The 22906-nt window shown below is 42.3% G+C and overlaps 2 protein-coding genes across 4 annotated transcripts in view; one reads left to right on the top strand and one right to left on the bottom strand.

Annotated features, from left to right (window-relative positions):
• Positions 1–481: 481 nt before the first annotated feature.
• On the bottom strand, positions 482–12244 carry rasal3 (RAS protein activator like 3). Of its 3 annotated transcripts, none has more exons than XM_084574050.1 (19): positions 11037–12244; positions 8450–8592; positions 8287–8365; positions 7166–7230; positions 6970–7055; positions 6668–6797; positions 6474–6572; positions 5714–6388; positions 5446–5590; positions 5204–5348; positions 4890–5126; positions 4596–4797; positions 3923–4014; positions 3726–3839; positions 2460–2628; positions 2122–2232; positions 1827–2017; positions 1000–1084; positions 482–843 (listed from the first exon to the last, which is right to left on the bottom strand). In XM_084574050.1, the coding sequence occupies exons 1-19, from the start codon at positions 11665–11667 to the stop codon at positions 733–735; spliced, it is 3510 nt and encodes a 1169-aa protein (XP_084430176.1). In that variant the 5' UTR covers positions 11668–12244; the 3' UTR covers positions 482–732. The 3 variants fall into 3 exon arrangements, with proteins under 3 accessions (XP_084430176.1, XP_084430175.1, XP_084430177.1); XM_084574049.1 differs by having other exon boundaries at positions 2460–2631; positions 11037–12243; XM_084574051.1 differs by lacking the exons at positions 8287–8365; positions 8450–8592; positions 11037–12244 and adding an exon at positions 7835–7990 and having other exon boundaries at positions 2460–2631.
• A 9447-nt stretch (positions 12245–21691) lies between these two features.
• The window catches only part of LOC311502189 (SEC14-like protein 1), a 28815-nt gene continuing 27600 nt past the window's right edge, over positions 21692–22906 (top strand). The window contains exon 1 of the mRNA XM_084564315.1: positions 21692–21745. The gene's annotated coding sequence lies outside the window, so the exon portion shown is untranslated. The remainder of the gene's footprint in view (positions 21746–22906) is intronic.

Below are 22906 nucleotides of genomic sequence, written 5' to 3'. Positions count from 1 at the left end.
AATATGCTGCAAGTGAATATGTACAAAAACAAAGTGCCGATCCTTCCATATGGCACTATTAACCAGGTCCATTTCACTCATCTACAAGAATATTCTTCCTTTTAAACTTTTAAACATTTAATAAAATGTAGAAGTGCAGCTGAAATCATTTGCACAAAAAGTGCTGACATTTAGAATGAGTACCTTCAGCACAGACACCACAACACAAAATTTCTGTCCTGTCTTATCCTCGTCTCATATTGTGTGTCTCTGTGTGTGTGTGAGACATAACATCATCAACGTATCCATAAACAGGTTTGTGTATTTTCTGTTATTTTAGACGGGGGCTGTCAAACATACAGCCATGGGGCCAAGAGCGGATTCATGATTCAAAGAGTTAATTGTCATGTGCACAATATGCAAAACTATAGTAAGTACAGCATCAGGATCAATGTACGTTGTACCCTTGGTGCACTAGACACATTGTAAATGAACCCAAAGAAACATTTGCAGTTTTTATTTATCATAAAAGATTACAAGTCCAACACGTCCGTAGCTGACCGACAGTAAAAGCTGAAATGTGGACAAATCCTGCAGGTTTTAAGTTCACCTCTGCTGGAGTTTACAAAGTCCTTTGTTATCATGTCTATAATATAAACTCATGTCAAATCAGGAAATCACAAATGTGACCTTAGGCAGTGGCTTCCCCACCATCTCTATATACAAAACTGTATAATTGAAGCACTTTTATGATCAGTTGCTGTTGATGAGTGGCTTTTCAGGATGCTGCGAGTTGTTCTGGGTGCTGTTGTAGGCCTCAGTCAGCTGCTGAAGGTCCCTCATCAGGGCTGCAAACTGTTCCTCCTGTGAGCATATCCAAAACAGCCATTGATATGATGATGATAAATATACTGTCACTATACAGGGTTTCTTCCACAGTAGCAGATACATCCAATACTGAGACTGTCTATGCATATATATTTATATACTTGAACGGATCTCTTTCTTTGTGTTTCTTACCAGCACATTCATTCTCTCAGCTGCTGCGATGGCAACACTTAGCTTCCTCTCGTCTTCTTCCCTTTCCTCCTCGATCACACCCAGCCTGCGGCAGACGGACAGAAGAGAAGCTCAGAGAAGAGTGCTTCAGAAACAAATGAAATGGTAAAACGTAATAATTTACTGATAAATTACATTCCAGCGTAATCCTTTCTATGCAAAGTTAGGAAGTGCAAGTTTTGAGGAAGTTTGTCAAAGTAATAATCTAATAGACACTGACACTATTTAATAATGACTAATATATAACACTAAAATATCATTTTGATTCACAATGTTGAACCTTTGACCTAGTCTCTAATAATTTAAACATACTATGAGTGAGCCTCTGCGATCTCATCTATAATCAGATCAAACATTTCTACACTCCTTGGCCATTTCATTAGGTACAATAGTGAAAACGAATGCATTCCAGTATAACAGTCCTGCATCTTCATGACTGTTCATATGTTCAGTTTATGTGGAAAACAGCATCCGAGAAGTGTCAGTACAGCTGGATAGTCACTTTGGAGGATGTAGTGTGTGGTGCTGTTACACTAAAGTGTTTCTGTTATTTAGCCTAGCCCCCTGATTAAAATGTCACAATAACAGGACTGTATGTCAGTTCAACACAATACAGCACTACAAACCCCAGCATCCACAATGAAAACACAGTTGAATCAGCAGCTCCCTCAGTTATTTGAAACTAAACAAGAACCTTCATCATAAGATTCAATATCGTACCCAATGAACTGGTAGGTGAGCATGTTTGCTGTTAAGATCTAACACACACGCGTCACTGTTAAAGTTACCTGAAGGTGGCACTGGCGAGCTGCTCTTCTCTCACAGCCAGCATGTTCCGCAGCTCGCTAACCTCGGCCTGCAGCATTGCATTCTGGTCCTGGCTCTGGATGATGAAGTCCTCCAGGCGCTTTGCCATGTCCAGCTCTCGCTCTGTCACCTGCTCTATCCCCAGACGCAGCTCTGACAGCTCTTGAGCATGCTGGCATGTGAGATATACAAGTTTTATGTATAAAGTATAATAACTCATACACCTTACAGCCAGAGTAACTCTATGCCACTCTAGGGGCAGCAGGTCTTACATACCCTGTCCAGTGCGCTGAACTCCTCATTCTCAGTCTTCATCTCACATGACTCCCTGTTCTGGGTGATTTTAATCCAGGGAACGGGCGCAGGTGGACGTTTGACACTGGCACTCTGGAAAAACAAGATGAGTCTTTTCTCTGATTCCTTTTTAATTAACCTTTACAACATTAACAAAATATCCTTGCTCAGAAACAAAACAAAACAAAAACATGCTGATTACGAGCTTTCACACCTCTACTGTAATTGACAAGAAAAAATATTCATTGCATTGGCATGAGCGCATGTCATGCTGTGCTCAGTCTCTAAAATAGACCAACACAGTTCCTCTTTGTACTCACAGTGTTCGGTCCTGAGATAAGCGGCTGGTTGGTTTCCTCATCTTGTTCATTATCAGACGTCGGCAGAGCTTCAGAACTCGTCTGCCTTTTCAATTCAGGTTTGTGTACACGCGGTCTTTGAGGAGCACTCTGAGTCCTGGATAGTGGCTTCTTGCGAGTCCTGCCATCCCTCCTTAGCAAATAGATCAGTGAATTAGCTATTTATGATGGCTTTTCAAAAATCTGCTCATTGTTTTAACACTTCAACACATAAAGAAGTGTTAATAAGATAACACTTCTTTACACACTGTGAGAACAGAGATGGACAGATGGTTTGGTGCCGCAGCTGTGTTTTATTGGACTGTCATGGTGCAGGAGGAGCTGAACCACAAGGTAAAGCTTTACCACTAGTACTACGTTCCAATGGTTTCAACCCTCACCTATGGTCATGAACTTTGGGTAGTGACTGTGAAAATGGCATCGTTAGTGGCTGTAATGAGGTTCTTCAGTTGAGTGTCACCCTGAGAGATAGGGTGAGGAGCTCCTTTGCGTCAAAAGGGGCTAAATGAGGTGGTTCACGCATCTAGTGAGGATGCCTCCTGTGTGCCTGACTAGAGGTTTACCGGGCACAGATACCAGCTAGGAGACCCTGGGCAAGACCCAGAATTCACTGGAGGGATTATATCATCTGTCCTGGGAACGCCTCGGAATCCCCCAGTAAGAACTGGAATGTGTTGCCAGGTAGAGGGACGCGTGGAATTCCTTACTTAGCCTACTGCCACCGAAATTGGATAAGCGTAAGAAAATGGATGGTTCCTATGATATTCTAAATCTCTTGAGATTTTTTTCAGGAAAGTCCTTGACTGCTTGTATAGTTTAGGATGATTAGGTGCTTGTAAGATAATCAGTCTGCATCTGTCATCTTTCATCATGTCATCATCAGTGCTAACTTCTCTGGTTTGAAACTTCTCTCTCGCATGACTTCGCACTTTTACCACGTGATCTACGTCTAACTTCTATGTATAGTCACTAGCTCTGGGTATTATTAGGGCATCTGGTTAGGATGCTTCACTGTCATATTCCTGTGTATGTATCTTCGGCAGGTCTAATCGAGGAGGCACTAATGGGCAGGAGGTCAGCTTGGGAATACCTCATTCCTCGAGATCTAACACTTCAGTCTAAAATATAAAAGAATCAGTGTATGAATCATTGAGCAAAACATCTGGAGACAGTCCGAAAATTATGCTTTCATGAAATCAGTTGTGAAAGACACACGACTCTGTATACCCGTCTCGTGTGCTTTTGCAATCCACAGGAAGCTGCTGGAGGGATGACTGGAGAGGGCTGTACTTGCCCAGGTCTTTAGGAGGAACATAGTCTGGCTTGGCATGTCCCATTTGGCTGCAAGAAAGAGGCTGCTTCAGTAACGTGTTCAACTTGGGAATACGCTGCAAGTTTCTGACGAGTCAAACAAAGTAAAATACCTGTTGATAATGATACGAGGTGCCTCAGGGCCCAGTGACTCTGTGATCTGGTTCAGAATCGATGGCAGAGGGTGCAGCTTGTCAATCGTCTCCTGAAGAGGAAACAAGCTGCATGTTAGGTTCACTTAGAATACATATGATCTATATCTTGACACATTTTATGGAGAAGAAAAAAGTGGACATGCGATGGACATAAGAGTAACACGGAAGTAGTCATACACGTGATCTGAGCACTGTTGAGTTGAATATGTAAGAAAATTTTGAGGTGAGCTGTTGAGAGTCAACTATCTTGTCTGCTGTAAAAGATATTGACATGAGAGACGTGAAGCTTACACACTTTTTATTCACTTAACTAACGTATGTCTTTGCCTGTGGCCCCCCCAAAACCTAGGATCACCACTAGGGTTAGGATACAGGCATATTTCAGGGCCGACTAAGGAAACTCCGTCCATAATGGCTCTTACAAATGCTGGTTAGACAACACATTGTCAAACTGTCAGGGGATATCAGCAGCAGAACCAATAATTGAATGAAATTATGGAGGTCGCAGTTTTATTTGTGTGTGTGAAATTTCTGCATGGACTCTAAGAAAATATACGGCACACTGAACCATCTACCGGTGCAATCATACACAAGCTTAGAAAATGTACTAGACTTTTGTTTTTCGTCATACCTGGTCCTTCTGATAGATAATGCCCACCAGCAGGCCATGGAGCACAGCCAAACGCAGAGGCAAATCCACATAGCCGTCGAAGGAGGTCATTGGGATTTCCGTGTCTTGATTGGACACCGTTTGGAGGAAACCCCTCATTCCGTCCCAATGCTGCTGCAGGAATTCGTTCATGAACAGCATGTACTCCTCTTTCTCTCCAAACCTGCATCAGGCCAAAAGGTTTCTTATATACTTATGTAATTTCAAGTAAATTAAGATGATAAACCTTGTTGAAGCACATGAGAAGCCACTCACAGGGTGAAGTTGGCCAGATTCTGGATGACTTTGGCAGTAAGGGTCAGAGTACGCAGGGTGTTTGGTTCTGGATAGGGTTGTGTCAGACCAAAAAGAGAAGGACTGAGGATAGCAGGACACAAGAAGCGAAGGAAGAGGGAAGAAGAGATGAGACGCTGGCCGATCTCTGCCCTGCCTTGGTCTTCACACGCCTCCACCCATTTGGAGAAGATCTTGTGTAACTCTTCAGGAAACGGTCTGAAGACGGGAAACAGCTCTGTGAGTTTAATCAGGTCGGGCACAAACTTTTTTTTATATATGTTGACTTTTCTTACCCATGGCTCTCAACAATCTTCTGCACCACCTCGTCACAAGTTTCCCTCAACTGCTTCTGGCTGTTTGACAGATCAGCTGGGGGACATTTACGAGGGTCAACTTCACAGTTCTCCGCCGAGGCATAAAGACGGGTGATAAAGTCCCCTGCATGGAAAAGGAAAGCACAGATTTTGGTAAAGTTGAAGCATCAGTCAATATTAGTAGCCGGCTGCTGAAGTCACTGCTGAACTACCCTACCCACCCAGTGTGTCGATGAGGTACTTCTGGCCAACCAGCTTCATATATTCATCTATGGCTTTAGTGGCCAGTGTGTTCTCTCTGAAGATCAACGCTTCCTTCTCTCCAAGGCGTTCAACCTCTGCGCTGCCCAAATCAATGAGGAATTCCTGAAGCACAATCAGTTAAAACATGTATCATTACTATTTTTTGTGGTATTTTTAAATTTGGTTATACTTAAACTTTGGGATTACAAAGCTTGAACTGCATTTATGCTTGTACATATTCTCTACCTTGGCTTTGCCAATACTCTGAAGTACATGAACAAGAGCTCCCGCCAGCTCTTCCTTCTCCTTCACATTCAGAAGTGGCTCCAGGTTTCTGCACATTTCCACATAATCCACCGTCACATACTCTGCAAACTCTTTGTATTTCTCCATCGGCAACACTTTCAGATTCTGGAAACGGGCCTTGATGCGGAGAGAAGCTTGTGGCCCCAGCAGTTCTTTGTTCCCTGCTGCGCCTGATGCCTTGTGTGGAGTGATGGGGTACCATTTCTCCTGATAGGTCCTTCCTCGAATATCAGCTAAAGGTATGGTCACGCTGCCCAGTGGCTGCATGTTGAACTCATCTCGGGAGTGGCGCTTTTTCTTGGGGTCTTCCTCTCGGAAGAGGTGCAGGCTGATTTGGGACACACAGGGCAGGTTGTCAAGCTCAAAGAATTCACCCCAGAATAGTTGACACCCTCCTGCAACACCTCCGCTGGCCCCCTGGCCCCCTGAAGACCCCATAGAGCCGTCCGCTGCCAAGCTGGAGCGGTTAGCTGGCTTGCCGACAGCTCGGCTGCTGGTGCGAGCAAACAGGGTCCCATCCAGGTGTACCTCGCAGTAATAACGCCGTTTGGGTGGGAGATCCTTTGCTTCGTTTACCCACAGGCTCAAGGAGTTCTCTGTGCGCTCAATGTTATCCTGCAGACATCAATGCATCAGATGTTTTTATTTGCATTTTGATGATGAGTGACGCACCTTTTGGGACAAATGGCTAGTGGCTCACCTTGTTGGGTTGCGCAGCCCGTCTCAGGTCTTCAATCCAGCGGTCACGTTCTGCAGCTGAGGAGCAGCCAAAGCAGTGGGTGTTCTCGGAGTTTATCACCTGTATAATGGTGAAACAAACAGGACTGTGTTAGCCTTACTGGGACACGACGTTTCCTTTTTTTCTGGCAAATCAATGCACAAGTCGAAATTTACCTCAAAGCAGTACTTCTCTCCCAGAATGGAGCTGTGGACCGGCCTGATTACAGTGCTGGTGTCTGCACTCAGATCTAGACTCCCCACTGCACTGACAGGAATTGACACAGACTCCCGAGATCCATAGTGCCTTAAAATTACACACAGGGAAAAATCACTCAGTAAAAACAGGTAACAGGTGCTTTTTCACCATCTTTTCTCCCTCTTGGGAACACACAAAATATGTGGACACAGATTTGTTGATCACCAGACTTTACTGTCTTTGCCGTCAAAAACATAACATAACATAAGCATAACTTTACCCGCTTCCTTTGTTTAGTCCCATTGGAGTTTGTTGGGAGTTGCTATTCCTCTTGGCCTTGTTGTCGCGGCGTCTCTTGATCCTTCCCTGAGGGTGAATGAAGCAGAGTGTGGTGCATTAGTAAGGCAATCGTGTATCCCATCAACAGGAAATGCAGGGCTAGCAGAGGGATTATCTCTGGTGTGTACAACACTCACCATCACGCCACCGTCGATCTTTCGCCGAGGACCACCCTGCGGCCCCACGTGGTCGGGGCTGCATTCTAAGGATGGAGATTAAATGAGCATCTTAATATTAAAACCAATCACAAAAATATGTAATTTGGTTTTCTTGGCTGCTTGTGTTACCTTAACAAAAGGCAATTATATACATAGACATGTACTTTTTGTGTATTCGTCATTTGTGGTTCTTATCTTCCTGTTACACTTTTCTGATCAGATAACCAAACAGATTTTTTTTTTCTTTGACTTGTCAAAACAGTAAAAACATTGTTTCCTCTGTGCTCGTCCTGCTACGAAAAGCCTACCTTTCTGCTCCCACACCACATATCTTTCGTGTTAACTCAAGAAAGACTCTTAAAACATTGGCTGTTGGGTTGTAATATTACTAAATAGGTTCAGGTTAGGACACACAGGATGTGGCTTTAGCTATCAACACATTTTGTAGCAACAGAGTAAACTTGATTACTTGTACAGACTTCACTAACAAACTCTTCTAAAGCTTCGCAGAGAAAAACATTTCAATATTCCAACATGGTTTCCCCTTATTCGTATCTCTAAAGTCACTTTCGAAGAGTCTGGTTTTAAGATATCTTTGAAGTCAAAGATTGGAGAATGGTGTCAAGTAGATTTTCTCTCTTTCCTTACCCAAAGCCCCACCACAAACAATCCAGCGTCTAAATCCCATCATTTAGTCCGAAGGTGTGCCACACTCTTGTTCCTCTGATCTGTGCCTCTGTAACATTTCTTTCCTGTCTTCGTGAACATGTGTTGCTGTCAAACAGCCAGAATTAATGCAGGATCAGTGCAGCCTCTGAGCTTCTTCTAAGCAACAGACTCTGCCCTCTCTCTCTCTCTCTCTCTCTCTGTCTCTCTCTCTATCACACTCTACGTTTTCAGTAGGCTGTTATAACACGCTGATGCTATCTTCCCCAGAAAACTTAGAGGAAGCAATTTGACAGTCATTCTCACAAATAAACAGTCAGCTATTTCCTCTCTGACTGTCTGCAGTAGTTAGCTAGGATGTCCGGAACTTTTAATGCTGGATGCCTCCTGCATTTAAACATACATTTATACTTTAAATGTGTGTGAGTATTGACCTGTGTCGATATCTACGAGGTTCTGCATGCTGAGGTTGGACAAACAGCTGCTCACACGGTTTCGGGTCCACATGGTCGGCTAAGAAGGAACACAAACGCACACACACACACAGATTAGGTCACGCTTCAACAATAAGACAACTCTGCTTTGAATGGTGTATACCTCCTCCTCTGGGGAAATGAGAATTTGTCCATCTTCGAGGATACAGCAGTTGATGTCCCACAGGGGGACCTCCTGAGGCGGGGCCCATTGCAGTCTTGGGAGTTCAAGTGGTGCAGCTGGTGTCGGCTCAGTCCCACCCACATCTGCAGGGGGACATCACACACATAGCAACTGTATTTCTTAGCTTAGCGTATTCTTAACATACTAAGATCTAAATACTTAAAGCTAAATAAAGCTTTATTTGCCGTCTATAGACATACAAGAAAACTGTTCTTTACATTTAACCCATTAATGTGAGCACACCTGTAGCTGTGGGAAGCCATACCAGACGCTTGAGGGGTTTTGGTTGCTTGCTCAAGGCACCTCAACCATGAACATATTGGGGAGTGAATCAGTGACATTACAGTCCCAAAGCTGCTCCTTTAACCACTAGGCCACAGCTCCCCACCAGTAAATGCCTGCAGCAGCATAATTGCAGGCACACGCTGGCCCTAGTTTGTTTTTCATGTGTGGTAATTACAGGATGATGGCACTTATCTCTTGCAGCGTTTTGCCACTCCCATTTGTGATGTTGCCAGCGTTTCCGATGCTATCTGTCTCTTTTATGACACGTCAAATTGAACTGCGCACATCCTGTGGTTTCTCTTCAGTGCTTCACCGTATGTACACGTCCTTCAGCTTGTATTTGCATTTTTTTTCTCTACAGTTTTTTTTTTCTCGGATGCTACGACAGGATAAATGCGGAATAGACAGTAAAATATTTCAACAACATCCATTAAAAAACACAAAGGAAGTGATATTTGTTATTGGTTATGAAAAATAAAATCTTGCCTATTGTCTAGGCCTGAGGACTAAAGTTGTTCTGTAACTGCTTTGGTCTCTATAGCTAATATCTCCATTCATGACAACTGTACGGGAGAATTTTAATATCACCTGTTTTTTTTTTTATATATCAAGGCTTATATGTGACACTGGGTGTTTAAAAAGACAAATGAATATCAATTAAAATTTTAAACTGAGTGAAATATGAGGTCTGAAAACACAAAGAAACTGTCGGGACACTTGCCTATATGACAGCAGATATTCTTAATGGGTGTGTTTAGAGTGAGTCATGTTATTCTGGTTAAAGCCTGACTAGTCAGCAGAGCACGGTGTAAACCGCATGTAGAGCAGAAGAAGTATGTGATGCTAACAATAGATGCTAACCGTACCCATTTATTATTTTCTATATGTAAGCTGACCGTATTCAACGCTCTAAGAACATACAACAGTAGCATGTTTTCATTAAGCCTTAGCTGGTGACATGTGCGTGCTTATCCGCTAGTATGCAAATGGCTTCCCGCAATGCAGTCAGTATGTTTAAAACACAGACTGTAAGAAAAGTGGACACCATGACAGCTCCTCAAGTGAAGCCAAAGGAAGTAGAGCTCCCCCTGGTGGCTGACTGCTGCATAGGTCATAAGCCCCACCCCCTCTATGTTAGTGGATGGGACTTGGGCAAAACTAAAACACTGCAAATAATTTAATTAATTAAAATAAATGGTTTCCGTCTTTTCAGGCATGCCTTTTTTACGTTTCATTTTAGTGAGTAATATGATGCCATAAAAACAGGATGTGACATCATGATGATGTTGCCACCGATAACCACTCCATGTAGCGTTCCCGTAGGAACTTATAAATAACCGTTTGCCCGTTTAAAACCTACTAAATGACTAGTTGTGTTGTAAACTGTGCTAACCGACCTCAAGGATCTGAGGGATCTTTTTTTTTGTTTTTTTTTAGTAAGTTAAACTTTAGTTTAGCTACTTAGTTACTAAGCTACTAGCTACTAAGTAAAACAACAGTTTAAATCCATAATGGTGCTTACTTTTTAAAAAAGTGAAGTGTATAATGGAACATTGTAATTGTGAATGTATTTGTGGAGGTAGAGTAGAGCGCAGTATTAACCAAACACAAACCAGAGTGAGTCCAATGGAAGTATGGGCACACCATCGACAACGTGGTTCCACTCATGGACAGTACTGCACTGACTCTGGCTCCAAACCCATCTTAAGCCATCTGGGGGCTTACTGATGACAACTGCTCGAGTTTAGCATTATGAATCAATTGTTCAATGCAAAAATGGCTAATTACTCTGCAGTTAATTTATCCATTGAAGGGATTATTGCATCAACCATTTTTTCGGCCTCCCCGAGAGACTTGGCTGGAGCTACCACTGAAACACACTCTACAATGTTCACAAGTGGTTTAAGAGCCATGTACATCATGTAAATAGCATGCCCATACTTCTTAATCTTTGAATTTCCTTTCAGCAACACGGAAGTTTGTAGGTATGTGCGGGTGTTTGTGGGTGAGTGCAGGTGTTGTTTTGTGATATTTTTTGCATGACTACTGTGAGAGTCTGAATGCACTGACAAAGATGGTCTGAGCCAGATCAACTTCAGAAAACACTAAACTATGGGCCCAGTGCTATCATTTACAAAGAACTCCACATTTTTCTCTTAAAATCGCAGTTTTTTATTGTTATTTTTAGAAAATAAAAAGATATCCTGTCTGTGAGTGATCATGTGTTCAGATGTGGTACTACCTGGCAGTAACGATGGCGTGCTGCTTCGACTCTGCAGCCTGGGCCTCTTGAGCTTCTGGGACACAATCCTGGCATATTTCTTTAAAAGCGCCCCTCCACCTCCTTTCTGGGAAGGGTCAGTGGGGGAAACTCCTGAGGCCTCTGCAGTAGCAGGAGCAGCTGAGGATGAAGCTGCATGTGCTGAGCTGTTAGCGCTGGAGGAAGAGGACAAGGCTGCAAACAGTGACCCGGGAGGCTCGGACAGGGCTCTCCTGAAGGGGTTCTTTCTGCTTCCAGCACCTTTCTCAGGCTTGGCTCCCTCACCTCCTTTCCCAGCCGATGGATTCTTTTCTCCAGGGTCTTCACTCATGGCCTTGCGCCAGTTTTGCATCTTGCTCCATTTGGTGCTGGAGGCCTTTTGAATCTTATCGATTGTAGATGTGGGAGAAGCTGTGCCGCCTTCTCCTTCTTTCAGCTCATTGAGCGTTCCCTTCGAGCCGGTGTGCCACTTGTATGTGTTGAGGGGGTCGGTGGTGTCAGATGATTGTCCTTGAGAAAGCTCCATGGGGGACTCCTTCTCTTTCTCTGGTGTCTCCTGCTCCTTCAGTTGTGGCTCGGCGACATGCTCTGGATCTCTCTCTTCAGTGCCCATTTCAGGTTTTTAGGGGAGCTCTCGTTGTTCAGGGTTGCATTCAGTAACTTCACAGGACACTTCTCCACAGATTTACTGCTGTCCTGGAGATTGTCGAAGGTACGAAGAAAGTAGTCCGAGTCTTCTCCGGCTTACTCTTTGTGCTTCTCTCGTTTCCTGTCTTGCAAAAACGTTATCCGGCAACAACTTACCACTAGCTGCTCTGCCTGTGGTTGCTTTGCAGCGGCGCTTAAACTCCTCTTTCTCACAGGCTGTTTACTTCCTCATGAAATGTCACAGAGAAGTTCACCTATTTACTGAAAATTCATTATTTGGGCCTGTGCCTGCTTTCACTCTGTAGTTCCTTTTGTTTTCTCTTCCTGTTCTGCTTTTAATGTTGTTTTCTTCAAATGAACTTTGCAGTAAACAACATTTTGTTTGTGGGTACAGTTGCGGTTTTCAAAGGTCACAATGTCTAAAAAACACATTAACCCCATTTGACTTGCCCCCCTTTTAATGATTTTCTTAAAAAAAAAAAATAAAAAAAAAATCTACATAGACATGGTTTGAAGCAGCAAGGTGAATATAGTGGAGTATATGTGGCTGGACATGAAAATTACTTTTCACACTTGAGCTTGAGCAGTTTTGCAAAAGCAACTTTGAGTAAAATTGACCGCATCTTCCAGCCCGACTGAGATTCAGCTGCACAAACAAAAGTTCTTATACGGCCACTCATTATTAATTAAATGACAAAAAAATAAGATTTATGAATTATATTGACTGTGATTCCTGTGATTTCAGAGTTATAGGGCGATTGAAGCTCTCTTTGTTTAAAGAAAGCAATAAGAAGGATAAATATCTAAGGGGATGAATACTCTTTATGGGCAACGTATAGACTGTAATCCTGCTGCAGATAGTCAACTGCTCCACTTCAACAGAAACCTGCTGTCTGTCACCACTTGAGTCATTTCGTCATTCACATTGTGATAATGACACATGTGGCTTGTGGCAAGTTGAATGAAAGGACGGACTCTGTCTTTAATGTGAATTTACCAAGACATTTGATGAGTGAATTGATCAAATAAAACAGTAGTCCCTCTGCAATGTGATCTGTTTAGAAGTATGATAATTGCAACTCTTGCCTCCAGACCTTAATCAATAACTATATATCCATTAGAACAAATGAGAATCCACCTGTGGGCGTTAGAAATGTTGACTGTTGAGATCAGTTTCCTGTCACAGCGAGACTGCACTTCCTGCTGAGATCAGTTTGTCAGGCTCTGAAAACCACTTCCTGCTCTCATGCTACTCTCTGCTTGTCACACACCTGCAGGATTTTTCTGAGATCTCTCTGCTCCTGTAAATTGTTGCCAGGTGGCAGCACGTAAGTCACGTAAACAGTGACCATGAACTACAAAATTTAAAGCTGTACCTGGGCCTCGTCTGGTTTAAGTTCCTTCAGAGTAATGCTTGTTCAAGAGTCATCTTTATACAGTAATATTCAAAAACATGTTCCCCTTTTTAAAACAATCGATGAAACCACTGGAAGTCACTCTGTCTTGTTTTACCATCACCCTCTGGTGGCTGCATTTTGGCTCTGATTTTGATGTTGAATGATAATGGAAACAGCCTTGATTTTGCGGACGCAACATGTGGTTTTAAAAATATTTTATTTTGTTCTACACTCATTTCTTTCCGTTTTTTTAAAAGCCTTTTTGTGTTTACATTCGATTACTGAAAGTGGGCAGGAGTACCTGAACTCATTATTTAGCTGCTTGTATGTAGAGGCTGCTGCTTCACCTGTTGCCTTTGTTTAATACAATAGTCCTTTTTATTGGTTTCTCATGTTGGCAATGGGCACTTTTAATGTTCTGTGAGTGGCATGTCTCTGGTTGACCCGATAACCTCCATCAGAGGTAAGAAATGCACACCACATATCCGTTAGTCTGCCCCCTGTTGTTGTGGTTTTTTTTTAAGTACAGGCGCTATGTTTTGTGCTGTCTGTATTGTATTGTTAGTCCTTGCTCTGTCTCTCATTCTTGCACTGTTTGTCTGCACTGTGCGTACAGTTTGGACAGTTTCTGTACTGTCTGCATAAGCACTCTACGCTCCGTCCCTTGTTTTGTGCTTAGCCCTATGTCTTCATGTAGCTACACATTCTTGGAGGAACGTCCTATCATCTCACTATGTACTGCTCCTGCTATATGTGGTTGAAATGACAATAAAAACCAATCTGACCTTTGACCTTGATCTTTGGTTTTTAGATCTTGGTTAGTAAAGGACCAAATCTGGCATCTGGCAGGCATTGCAGGTACATATCACATCATGACACAACATGACACTTTTTTGTCGATTCTGGTCCCCTAGAACTAAAGAAGCTACTTGGATGAGTAGTGAAACATCTTCTCAAAACTCCACAAGCCCAGTTGCCTTTTTAAAATGCTTTTTGGATATACCATGACCTGGATGACTGAGAATCTTCACAGACAATCGATAGATTAGTTGACTAATCGACAAAACAACCGTTTGTTGTGGCCCTAGCGTGAATAAAAGTGTTTCGGGAAACGGCTAAAGAAGACATCGCCACTCCCACTCTTCTCGTAGAAAAGAATTAACTCTTTGGTGTGGATCATCTGTTGCTACTTCTGGTGGTTGTGGTAACTCCGTGGAGATAGTACTTTTTGGTCTGCGGCTGTTGAGCTCTACTCTGTGTGGGTTTGTGTGATTTGTCTTCACTGTAGAAAGACTGTGTGTAGAAGCATCTACTGTGGCATGTCTTGGAAGGACTGGCAAGTATATCTGCCATGTAGATTACATCATAACAGTAAAATGGAAAGCCAATCCATAATAGCAGATAAAACAACATTAAGTATAGCATGATGGGGAAAAGCAAGATGAGTTTGCATAATTCCTGCAGAAAGTCAATAATAAACTGTAAATTGGGTCGACCAAGTGCTGTCATACCTGATGTGTAGATCAAGATGATGAAGCAGGGAAACATCTACGCTTTCATCACGTTTAGCTCTGTTGGCGGATAATGCATTCATCTGCTTTGTGAAAGGCTTCTCAGTGACCTGGGAAATGATTTCTAACACATCATCAATTATGCAATGAGAGTGGTAGTTGTCTCTTTGATCAACCTTGAAACCAGGAACATGAGAAATGCTTTTTTATCCCCACAGGGATAGAATTTTGCATCAGTGTAAGCGCTGAGCACAGGAACGTACTTACTTTGAACTTGAAGAAATAGTCACAGCTCAGAAGTTGGGCCAAGCTCAACAGCTAGCCAATACAGGCACTTGAAGCCTCCGATTACTGCTTCATGCTCCATACTAATGACTGGCTCAAAGGCAGTCATGACAGAGGATCCTGTAGGAAAATATAGAAGATTAAGTGTTATATAATTCTAAACTCCCTGGGCCATACAATCCCTTTGGGATAGTGAGTTGAACTGAATGAAGATGTAACAGGAGAAAGGCTTTGATATTTGATATATCAAACTCTGTTGGTGGTGCTGAATATGATTTGGTGGTCCTGATAATACTTTTTTTGTAATGGACAGCTCCAACCTCCAGAAAGGTTCACACTTATTGGTTATCAGAAAAGACTTTATTGCCAAGCATGATCGTACATACAAGGAATTTGCTTTGGTGTTGTTAGAAACTATATTATAGAATAAATATAGAAACTTGCTCTCAGATATATAAATATAAAAATACAACAAAATACAAAAATATATACACAGTATATATATGTATATTCCACCAGTTATTTTGACAGCAAGCCATGCCTCCTGCAAACATCCCTAAAAAAATGGTAAAACGGTCTGATAAGTTTGCAAATGGCCACATTAATTGTATTGATAATACGTTTCTCTGCAAATTTGGGCCCCTTTATTCTGACTTATCAACTTGTAGCACCTCGTGGAAAGTACCGTTGAGTCCTAAGAGTTTGACAAAGTCCTGATGTGAAGCCTCCACACATACGTAGGACCATTCTCACCGCCTTTCTTGCGTCCCTGGTGGATCACTGATTCCACTAACGCATCAGTACGCATCCTGAACTTTGAACGGTTATTGATACGTCTGACTGAGAGGACAACGGAAGAACTGAGATCCACTCTCTCTTAAGCCACATCTGTTGATGTGGCTTTTGAGAAGGCCATTGTCAATATATTGAGGAAGCTCAGGAAGTCGGCACAAAAAACTGACTGCTTTTTAAGGGAAGTGAAAGGGTTGTTTGGCAAGCAAAGTGTCTCCATTTCTAATATTTGTGAGACTTCCTGGCGGGCTTGCTGCATGCCCACTGGCGCCGATTACCAAAGTTCCAAACCGCCTACACGTGTGAAATACTTCCCACAAATATGTCTGAAGTACTATTTTGTAAAGCTGTGATGTCGAAAACTACCTCTATAATGATGCCAAGAAAAAGGAAAATCTTTTTTTACCAACTGAGGGCCAAACAGGGTTTCCCATAGTTAATACTATGGCAGCCCACCAGAGGCCAATTTGCTCCGCGGTCTCATAATGAATCGGCCGCTCTGTACAGAATTGAACCTGATGGAGAAAACTGCTCAGACAACATACATGAGTCACTTAACGCTAAGTCATTTGTATTGTGTACTAATACAAATTACGTTACCGCTGTTACTGCAAGTCCAATGTTTGTGCTCTTGATTTTTCAGACCATGGAGATTTACAATTATTATTAATATTATTACGAGAGTCTGTAAAAACCCTGAGGAAACGACAAGATGTAATGTGAACTAGTTAAACTTTATAAGAGCTGACACAGTTAAATTGATTATCCAACTGTTTACAGTAAATTCGATTTACTCTGTCCATAGATTGTCTCAACAGCATTATGTTTAGTGTTGCTGGCTTACTGCTGTTTGTCAGATAAATCCAATATCCGCGTTATCACCGACCGTAATATAATTTAAAGACAGACTGATACAAAACTGTAACAAATCTTATTCTATGTGACGTGCAGATATTTCATATATGGTATAAATAGTTCTTAATAGTTGCGATAACATCATAGATATTCATGGGCTTTTGTTTCAACAGTAGAATTTACAACAATGTTATGTGCTCCCACATAACAGATACTGCTTCTCCAGTTACTAGACTCAGAGAGGGGCAGCAGGGCAGGTAGTTCGCATTGAGGCAGGGGGCATTCAGTGTTATTCAGTCCCCAGACTCAAATCAGACTGCACACGCCATATGAAAATGAAGCTAAATTAAAAAGCAGCTCTGAAATAATATTTAGTTGAAATATACATATGCACCATTGACTACAGTATATATAATAAGGACAACACATCCCCACTTCCTTCCATTTCCCAAACTGACACTATTTTCCCAGGGGTACGGACGGCGCCATCTTGGAGTGGAGACTCTGCTCTACCTCCACCAGTTACAAAGAAATGTTTGATTATACACTGTACTTATTTATTTTTTTATTTTTTCCAACTCTCAACAGTCCTACAGGACAGCTTCACAGAGCGGTTGGCATGGCAACTTGTAGTCATCATAATCTAGTTTCTATAGTGTCAAATCACTAAACCTACAACAAAAATGGACACTTCATTATGTGTCAGCATTATATTAATTCCTAATTTATTTGATGTGTATTTCAGTGTTTTAATTTTGGCCCGTCCACTAACATAGAGGAGGCGGAGCTTATGACCTATACTGCAGCTAGCCACCAGGGGGAGCTCTACTTGCTTTGGCTTCACTTGTAAGGAGCTGTTCTGTGTACTGTCCGCCTTCATACAGTCTGTGATATGCACGCACCAACCACTTTGTTAGGTACATCAGTGCAAACCAGTGAATTCTAATATAACATTATGTCGCTAAATTCCCCTTAACCAAAATATCTACACAATATAATCCCCTTGCAAAACAATATGATGCTACTGGCCCGGCCTTTCTGTCAAATTTTAAAACCCAGTTGGCCCACCCCTGCTGTAGGTAACGGACAGCCACAGCCTGTGCTGCTATAATAGGTCATGAGGTGGAGTAAACTCTGGACAGATCACCAGTCACTCCATGCACGCCTATAATCTGGAATCTGAACTATAATCACCAATTAATTTAACACACTGGCCTGTGGGATTAAGCACCTGCAGAAAACACGCACAGACACAAGGAGGACAGGGAGGTTGTCAGATTTGCACAAGAACCTTTGTGCTGTGAGGCAACAGCGCTGATCACTTCATATCAACATGGTGGTAGCAAAAACAGCCATAGATATGTTTGTGCTACATACATTTCTAGACTTTAGAGACAATCACTTTATTGTAAACTGCAGCCACAGCTTTTGCATCTTACTGGATAAACTCAAGCTGCAACATTCCACTGTTGTATATAGGCTGATTTTATTTATTTGCTATATTTTTCTTTATCCAAAATGTCTATTTTGTATCAGTTTTTATCTTGTTTTTTTAATCAAATCTGTTTTTATTCTTGTGTGAGAGCAAGAGAGAAACGTTTTTTTTTTCATGCCGTGAACATATAGGGAAATTGACAATAAAGAAATATTGAATCTTGGCTCTTAAACACCAGATATATATCTGCACACAACAAATGCTCAGACTTTTACACCACTGACTTTATTCCAGTCAGTAGGTTGTAACTATTCCTTTGGTCCAACAGGTGGCAATAGTGAGCCTTCAAGCTGAAATGCGCCACTGAAAGGTGAGCAAAAATAAACCCCAAGCATGTAAGTCTCCTGTATCTAAAACAGTCGTCTGTGCAAATACTTTCTGATGCAGTCAGGCGATTCAAAATGATTGTGCAGCCTCAAGGACATTCAAAAATATGCAACCCCATCCCCTGGAGGAGAAGGGAAGACAGCTATTTGTAGCTCACATATAGCTGCTCATTTCACATTTACATAAACCCTCTTTAACCATTTACAGCAACAGAGGTCTTGAATTTCAGGTTTCTAAATTAGCTTGTGACAGAACTTAAGGTACATGCCAGCGACACAGCAACTATCAGATTGCAACGCCGGCCTTGATTACCTGTGTCCTAAAGTAACTTACAGCGTCTCCATTTACAAGGGAATGGTAAAGACACACCACTCTCTCTTCTTCAGCAGTGAAGTATTTACACACAGTTCCACAGTCTTATTATTAGCCCTGATCCCTGCTCGGAAGCAGACGTGTTCCCATCGCAGCATAGCTGGAATTGCAGACGTATAGGAACACGCAGAGCAAAGGCGCAACACATTTCACTTTTGCTAAACGACTTGGAGTAAGCAGTCTAGATGGTATTTTTTGTTTGGCTCATGCAAACATGCTTTTGATGGCCAATCTTCTGAGTACAGCACGTCCTTTTTCATCATACAATCAGTATTCAGGATTTTAATCAGTCTCATTCTGTGCTCTGGCTTCTATTCAAATGCTGTTACATGTACAGTGTGCTGTTTATCTTACAAGATAGAGCAGCACCTGTCTTTTTTTTTATCGTGTGTAGCTGTGACCTGAGCTCCTGCATATACGGCAGCTTGAACTAGTTCTCTACCCTGTAGTTTGCAGTGAAAAGTCATCGCTGTGGCGCAGATCTGTGATAAATGAGCGGGACGTGCTGCAATCATTGATCAGCGAGATCGTTGGTCACGGCTCAGGAGCGTTCCCTCCTGCTGCCCGTTGCACAGCTTTCTGGTTCTTTAGGTTCTGTCTGCGCTTCAGCAGTGAACAAAAATCGTGAGAGACCCCACAGACCCACCTCATTCACTCTTCGCCTTAAAGATATCAAAGCCTTCAGGCCCTCACAACCAGACGAAGCAACGGTTTCCATCCCCAAGCCGACGGACAGACATAATCAAATTTCTTTACTTATCTGCTGCTATAATCGTCACGCTCACTGATCATTGTCAATCAAGCCTAAGGTTTTCAAATCATTATGTTTGATGGTGATTATGGTTACATTTCTGGTATATTCTTGCTCTCCTGTCTGTCTCAATGTACTGTTGCGCTGTCTTCTGTGTTTTGTACACTTCTGCTTTATGTAGCGATGTCTTGGTTCCGTGTTGCTCTGTCTTGGTTGAGGGACGTTGTTTCAAGGTTTCAAGGTTTCAAGATTTATTGTCATGTGCCAGAACATGAGGTCCTTAAGGAGTACTTCGGTCCAGTCACAACACAATAATAAGGAAACAACAAAATATGTACTAAATCTAACAAATAACAATACAAGTTAAACAGTCTTAAGGCAAGCAAGGGTGAAAACAACAGTGCAATAGTGTGAAGGAGTATTTATACTTGATAAAGCGTTGGGAATGTATTTTATCTGCTATATAGTGTTGGAGTGGCAATAAATAAAACCGTTGCCCTGCTGTTTGCTTTGGTCAAGTGTATGTTAATGCTCAGACTCATAATCTCATTATTGCTTTCTGACAAAATCCTCCCCACCAAGTTATTTGGAATTCTTCCTTTTGTCTATACACAAACAGCTGTATGTGGTAACCCTGCCCACCAGTCACTTGGATGGTTATGCAGCTTCCTCTTTATAATGAAAAAGGATGGGTTAACAACTGAAAACTGAAATCCCTGTGATTGGACCACGGCAGTCGACAAAGCAAATTCTAGCCTCGGCTGGTTCCCTCTGCTACAACATCCGTCCTGTTGTGACAGACCTGGGTGTCTGGTTTAACACTGATCTAGGGTCTGACTCCCACATTACTAAACTAGTCCAGTCTCAGAAACATTTCCAAAAAATGATCTATTGTGTCAGAAACCATTTTTACATGCTTTTAATTTTTGCGTCTGGAGTACTGTAATAGCCTCTTTACCTGTTTGAATAATTAATCAATTTCACGGCTTCAAAAATTCAGCTGCCAGGCTTTTAACTAGAACTAGGAAACAGGATCATGTCATTCTGTTTTTAGCAAGTCTTTGGTCACCACTGTGTTTTGGAGCACATTTTAAGATCTTACTGATTACACTGGGTATATCACCGACCTTTTAGCATCATATGTGCAAGTATGTACCTTGAGATCTACTATCTGGCCCAAGAAAAGAAGGGACAGGACGTTCACAGTTGTTACCCTACGACTGAGGAATAATCTGCCCAAGGAAATCAGGTCAGCTGACTCTGTGTTCTCCTTGAAATCTCTCCCTAAAACATACTTTTATTGGAGAGAATTTCCTGGTATTAAATTATCTAAACAATTGGGCAAACAAAAAAATGCAGATTTTTATCTCTTTGTTAAGCACTTTGGTAATGTTGATTTGAAAAGTGCTGCAGAAATGAAGATCAAGACATCAAACCAGGATAAGCAACCTGTTTTGACCTTTCCAAGAACACGTTTTTAGCAAAAAAAAATGCCGAAAATACACTAAATTACAAAGTATTTTGTAAGGGTGGATTTATTCTAGTGGGAATAAAAACAGATGCAGCCTATACATCATTGGTCTGTGGTCTTCTGGTACCATTTCCCTGCACAAACATTCATCTGTGTGTTGATGAGGTGATTGCATAAAAATACTGCGCCAATGAATTATATGGCATTTTCTATGAAATAAAATAATGTTGCAGTGACTTTGATTTTTTTCATTATTATATTTTTTTTCTCTGCCCATGTATTTCCATGCGTGTGTCCTCTGTGTGCGTGTGTTCTCTGAGGAGATGTTCTTGTTCTTATGAAGGCGGCGCTGCTCTGGCGCTGCACGGAGCCGTGGAAAAAAACGAGCTCACAAAAGGGGGAGGAGCGACGGCAGCAAAGGCATGAGAGACTAGGAGGAGGAGGAGGAGAGGACCGAGAGAGGGTACCTTCCTCCACTTCATCTTCTCAGATTTAACGGTGGACTGGTTTGGCGTATTTAGTTCGCTGGCTGTGCTCGTCTCTGCCCGGCTGTGAGGGGAGAACGGTTCGCTTGTTCGGCTGCTTCACCGAGGCTACATGGCCAGCTAGCACAACAAAGCTAACCGTCGTTAGCTGCTTGGCAACCCGGGACCCGGCGAAGTGAAAAGCCGAGGAGCTGGGGAATGGAAAGAGTTGTGTCGGATAGCCTTTTGTAGAAAAAAAACAACAAAAACAACGACTAACACGACTAAACGAGCCCAGATTTATTTCTCTCACTGTGTCACCGGTAAGTACCAAGTGTGATATTTACGTCAAAGTCAACGGCGATTTTGTAAACTTAGCGCTAGCGTGCGAGCTAGTTTCGGTTAGCCACTGTTGTCTAGGGAGCTAATGTGTCATAATATACACAGTCGAGGCGGTTGTTTGAAAAATAAAAAGCAAACATAAGAGTTTCATTTTCATTTTTACGTTCTTACATTGTTGGGGGATTTTTTTGGGGGGAAGGTTTGTGGCTCAGACAAACCCACTTTTTAAACATTAGCGATAAAGCTAACTGGGGACAGCGGTAAAATATGAGGAAAGCGTACACAAATCAGGAGGAAATGCACTCTGAATTAAATGTAATGCTTCAGCAGCAGTATATATTGCATGGCTGTGTGTCAGTGGCAATACCTAATGATCTTGTTTTTCTTTTAACGTGCCTCTGAAGTTGCACACAGATCTTGGAAGAATGACGGTAATTATGTGTAGCGGTAGTGTTGTTTTTTAGAGAGGGAGACTGTGGCGACCTGTTTGTATCCTGTGTCTCCCCGAGCTTGGTTATTATTAGCCCTGATCCCTCTGTAAGTAGTGCTGGAACGGTAGCTCACACTCCTTCCTTGCAGACATGTTCCCCATCTCGGCATAGCTGGAGTTGCGGGCATGTAGTAGCTCGCCGAGCAAAGGCACAGCACATTCTGTAAACATGCTTTTAATTACCAAAACTTTGAGGCACAGTGCGTCCTTTTTCTCAGCCTCATTCTGTGCTCTGGTTTCTGTTCATGCGCCGAAACCTGTACAGTGTGCTGTTTATCTTTGCAAAGAATCAGCAGAGCGTGTCTTTTGTTTTTGTTTTTTTTAAATCATTATGTTGAAGTCATGTGTAGCTGTGGCCCAAGCTCCTGCATAGACTGCAGCTGAAATTAGTTTATATCCCCTGTAGATTGCAGTGAAAAGCTATTAGTGTGGCACAGATCTGTGATAAATGAGCGGGGCATGGTGCACTCATTGATCAGCGAGATCCACGGTCACGGCTCAGGAGAGTTCCCTCCTGCTGCCCCGTTATTTTGCACACTTTTATACATACATGCACGCCTGGTGTCATTCCAGCAACCAGCCAAAACACGGCTTTAAGTAATTGCACATGGAGTCTTGTTGGAGCCAGATGCAGCTGTAATACTGTGATTTT

Source organism: Chelon labrosus (assembly GCF_963514085.1).
Source record: "Chelon labrosus genome assembly, chromosome: 2".
NCBI classification, from domain to species: Eukaryota; Metazoa; Chordata; class Actinopteri; order Mugiliformes; family Mugilidae; genus Chelon; species Chelon labrosus.
Note: the sequence above shows the minus strand (reverse complement) of the source record. Positions and strands in the feature narration are given on the sequence as shown.